The sequence below is a fragment of the Cicer arietinum genome, chromosome 1, assembly GCF_000331145.2.
Source record: "Cicer arietinum cultivar CDC Frontier isolate Library 1 chromosome 1, Cicar.CDCFrontier_v2.0, whole genome shotgun sequence".
NCBI classification, from domain to species: domain Eukaryota; kingdom Viridiplantae; phylum Streptophyta; class Magnoliopsida; order Fabales; family Fabaceae; genus Cicer; species Cicer arietinum.
Genome location: NC_021160.2, coordinates 44,476,828 through 44,482,029, shown reverse-complemented (window position 1 = coordinate 44,482,029; position 5,202 = coordinate 44,476,828). Strand labels below are relative to the sequence as shown.

Here is a 5,202-nt window from a genome sequence, read left to right as displayed (position 1 = left end):
TTTATTTATTTATTTATTATTATTATTATTATTATTATTATTATTATTATGTATTAGATCCAAAAGAAAAAGGAAGAAGTTGTTATAAAATAAGACGTTATTTATTTTGACACATTTATTTCACCATTTTTATTTTCTAATTTAATGTATTTTATTTTATTTTATTTTATTAATAGTATTTTGATTTTTTTAAATATTTTAATTATTTTTAATTTATTAAATAATCAATAACTCAATTGTTAAAAAACTTATATTAAATACTAATTTAACTGTAAAATATAATTGGGTTGTCAAAATAATATAAAATGTTATTTATTTTCGCACATCTACTCAAGTTAAATTTTATATTTTGTTTGATTTTATTATTAAAATTTTATATATTTTTTAAATATTGTTATTATTAATTTTTAATTTCATTAACAATATTTTATTATTATTATTATTATTATTATTATTTAATTTTTTTATTTATTAGATTGAAATAAAAATAAGATGGTGTTGTTAAGAAAATATGTTGTTATTTTATCTGTAAAATATTAGAGACACGTTATTTATTTTGTCACATTTAGTCAATCGTTTGTTGTATTTTTTTATTCAATTTAATATATTTTATTTTATTAATAGTATTTTGATTTTTTAAATAAATTAAAAATAATTAAAAAATAAAAATACTATTAATAAAATAAAATAAAATACATTATTTTGAAAGAAAAAAATACGGTGAAATAGGTATGCCAAAATAAATGACGTGTTATATTATACCAACTTCCTCCTATTTTTTTTTTCCTGGATCTAATAAATAAAAATTAATAATAATAATAATAAATTTTGAATTTGATGTATTTTTTATTCAATTTGTGGTATTTTTTTTCTTTAATTTAATTTATTTTATTTGTTCAATTTAATTAATTTTATTTTATTAATATAATTTACTTTATTATTATTATTATTAATCTAATTTTATTTATTATTTTTATTTTAATTTATTAATATTATTTTATTTTTTAAAATATTATAATTATTTTTATTTTATTAAATAAATAATTTTTTAATACAAAAATATGAAAAAAAAATGGAACGTCTAATGCATGGTCGCATTATATTTAAATTATAAAATCAATCAACACAACTCTTTCATATTCAAATCTGGAGGTGGACACATAGTGGAAAAGAATTAGTTTTAGAGAAATCAATCTGATATGATATTTTAAAATATAAAAAAGGTGAATGAAAAGAAGAGTGGAAGCACATGATTGTGAAATGATTAGAGGGGTCGCATAAAATAAGTGGAAGGCAGCTTGTGTTTGACTGACCCCAAAGAAAGGTGTATAATGAATGTGAGTGTTACACATCACACTCCAATTCTAATAAGGGTAATCTAACATCCTCTCCCTTCACTTATAACTTATTAGTTATTAGTCCATTTTTATGTTCTTTAAGATTTTTGTTTATATTTATTAAAACAGTAATAAATAGAAGAAAAATAATAATTTTATTATTGTAAAGTGTAATTAATACTTCAGAAATAATGTATATAATATTGATTGAAGAATTTAAAAAACTAATTAAAGTCATTCTAAAAATAAAAACAATATTTATTTTAAAATATATTTTTATTTTATTTTATTTTTACTAAAATTACATTTATTGTAAAAGTGTTGGAGAGTATATTATAGTTTCATTTCAAAAATAAAATGTTGCACACTCTTTGGCTAGAATGACTCCTTAATTAGTTGGCCTTACTTTTTCCATTTACTTCAATTGTAATATAAATATAAATAACATTTAATAGATTGAAGTATTTAAACTAAATTTTAAATAAAATTATTTGACTTTTCTAATACGTTTTTTATTTGGAGATATTATCCTATTTTTTTCTTTGATTATCTTATTTTTTATTTGTTGTCCACATAATTTTCATATAATATTTTTTCTCTTAAATTTATATAAATATCAATCATATCTCACAAATTAAATATTTATGAATACAATTAAAAAATAATATTACAAACAAAAATTCAATATAATAATAAGTATTTTTTTAATAAAATAAATCTTGTAAAATTGATTACATTGATATTATTAAACTCAAAAAATAAACTTTTGAATCAAGTGGATAATAAGTTTTAATTAAAAACAAATCATTCTAAAAAAAATTGAGTTTAAATTTTAATCGAAATAATTATTAATTAAATTTTATTTATCTTTCAGTCAAATTTTAAATTACTAAAACCTCATTTTATTATAAATCAAATAATTAAAAAAAAATCTCCAAATAATATGAAATTGAAAATTTATTTTTATTGGATGGTGTAAACATTAATACTAGTATTAATTAATCAATGAATGGATTGAGTAAATGATACTACCTCTATCCCAATTATAATTTTTTTTTGGAGACTTTTGTATCTTATTTATAAAAGAAATTATGACTATTAGATGCATTAAATATTTAAATAATTTTTTTATTTATATTTAATATTTATCCTTTAAAAATCAGAAAATAGAATTGGTAGTAATAATATTTTAAAAGTAAGTGTAATAAATAAGTTTGTATTAATAATTAAGTTATAATTGGGAGTAATAGCTTCTCTAACAAAAAGCGACATTGTAGAGTGAAGCCATTACTACCCTTACGTCATTGACTTGCAATCACACTGAATCAATTTCACATCTTTTCTTTATCTTCTCCCAACAAAGCTTTGCTTTTTCTTCAATGGGTTGTGCTGGATCCTCTCATTCCAAGCCTGATGGTAATTTTTCCTTTCATTTCTTATAAACCTTTTTTTAATTTGCATTGCGTTTCGATAAATCTTCACGAATTTCATGTTGGGTCGGCGTCAAAATCTGTTCTTTCTGGATTTTGTTTTTTAATTTTTAAACCCCATTTGGAAATTACTATAATTTTTTAACACGAAGAAAAACTCAATTTCATAGGGCACAGCCCAGATACTTTTTTTCCTTGTATATATTTTATTTTATTTACTTTATTTATTTATTTATTTTAGACTCTATATTTTTTATATTTAATTTAATAAGATTGAAAATCATACCCTTTGTGAACATTGATAGCATTTGTTTTTTAATATTAATTTTTCTTTGTGATATGATGTGATTTTGATTTGTTTGGTTGATGCTTATAGCTTTCTTTGGATAAGAGTTAGAATGGTTGGCAAATATGTGAATTCTACAATGTGCTGAGATATTGTTTTTTGGTTTATCTCTCTTTCTTATTTGTTGTTTTGAATTTTTTCTTTCTGATTTAGTATTAAATTGAGGATGGAAATTGGTTCCTCGTGATTTCCATTTGAATTAGGTACTTAAATTTGGATTTGTGTAATTGATAGGGTAAATAATTATTAATTAGTTCAATACCTTTTTTTGATATTAAAAATAATTGGAATCTTTATGGATTTGATCCTACTTCTGTTTGAGTTAGCTTGGATCTTTGATATTTTTGTTGAATGGCTGTAGTTTACAAAGTATAGAATGTTTTTAGATGACGATTTTGCAGTTTTGTCAAATATCGGTTATGGCGGTGCCATGGCAGATTGCTGTGATGGATTTTTTAACAATTGCCATGTCAAATTTTTGAAGGATGGCAGCACCACAGTATTTTATGGTGGATATGGCCGCAATAAATGGCAGAATTTTGGCTTTCTGTCATGGTCTACCATCCGCCATTGATAACACTGTGATTATAATTTATGGTAACAATGATCGTTATCGTCATTCATTATTTCAGATGCTTGTGGTTAGATTTTTCATTTCATTTTGTTTTCTTAAGGTGGAACTATCTTTAGTGGCTTGTTCCTGATACCAATGCTCTAATTTTAGAATAAAGTTTAATTTCGGCTTCCGTATACGCAAACATAAACATAAACTTTCAAACAATTTTGACAGGGACTGTTAAAAAGATTCGAAAGCCTAAGCCTTGGAAGCATCCTCAGCCCATAACAAAGACTCAGCTAATACAATTGCGTGACGAGTTTTGGGACACAGCTCCTCACTATGGTGGCCGGAAAGGTATTATCGCAACTTGGTAAATTATCTTATTTGGAACCTTTTAAGCCTTATCTATGATTAAATTGGCTTAGAATGTAAGGAGTTTAAATGGAAATAATTGTTGACTGCATTACTCTGATTTCTTTGTTTAGATTATTTTTCCTAATTTAAATTAATCATTCAAAGCTTGCCATTTCGCTTCAATGGTCTCATTTAGTATGGTTGTCTCGTAAGGATGTTGTACAATAGGTCTGGTAATTATTAATCGTGTAAGGTAACATATAATCTCAGCCGGAACCGGTAATTCCATTAGTTCATATTCCAATCGGATAACACGTGGAAAGCTGACCTTGAATCGTGAGTTGGTATTTAACTAACAAGAAGAAATGTGAAAATGTTTTAGTGTTGTTAAATGGCGGCCATAGGTAATTTGTGAAGGGATGCTTGGCATGGCAGCGCCATAGGTCACAGTGGCATGTTTATTCCGCCATCGACAACAATTGTCCCCTCTTATTTAGAGAGTTTTCACTATTGTTTGTTTTGTTCACATGATAGTGCCATAAATTTGGCAAAGAGATTGAAGGGTTTTATCTGGAATAACCGAATAAGAAGTTGGACATGAAGCTTCAACTTAAAGGGAAAAGATGGCTGGTTGTGTTAGAACTTAGAAGAGATTTAACCTTGTAGATTGAGTCATTTGAAGTGCTTCATGTTACATTAATAGAGGTTTTCAATAATTTCTTTATGGCTTAATCTCTTTTTAGCATAATTTATTTTCTAGGACTCATGGATAAAATGAAGAGTCATTCCTAATGTTTTAGGAATGATCTTCAACTTCTAACTTTTTTTCTTGTTCTTTCATTTCAAATCATAATCAAAAGGCTTCATGCATTCTTGCAAAAGGCTTAGGTTTCACCGAGTATCTAGAAAATCAAGAAAACAAGTAATCAGCCATTGTATTTAGTTCTAAAAAATTATTGTAAAATAACGAAATCTTCCTTAAATAATTAAGTTGCAAGGCCAAGAATGATGTTCAAACAAATTCCATTTCACAATACAACATCATAACTCTTATCCTGAAAAGGGAAAAAAAGCGAGGATCATATAGGTTTAGAAGATATTTCGGTGCAGTCGATAATTCTACTGTGTTTCATTTCTGCCTTTATTACTTTAATAAGTCAATTGAAATCCGCATCT

At 24.4% G+C, this 5,202-nt stretch overlaps 1 protein-coding gene across 1 annotated transcript in view; it reads left to right on the top strand.

The window, feature by feature from the left end:
- Positions 1–2,583: 2,583 nt before the first annotated feature.
- The window catches only part of LOC101492374 (uncharacterized), a 4,471-nt gene continuing 1,852 nt past the window's right edge, over positions 2,584–5,202 (top strand). Inside the window, exons 1-3 of the mRNA XM_004488955.2 lie at positions 2,584–2,753; positions 3,904–4,042; positions 4,643–4,656. Coding sequence (XP_004489012.1) covers positions 2,717–2,753; positions 3,904–4,042; positions 4,643–4,656 — 190 coding nt within the window. The 5' untranslated portion in view covers positions 2,584–2,716. The remainder of the gene's footprint in view (positions 2,754–3,903; positions 4,043–4,642; positions 4,657–5,202) is intronic.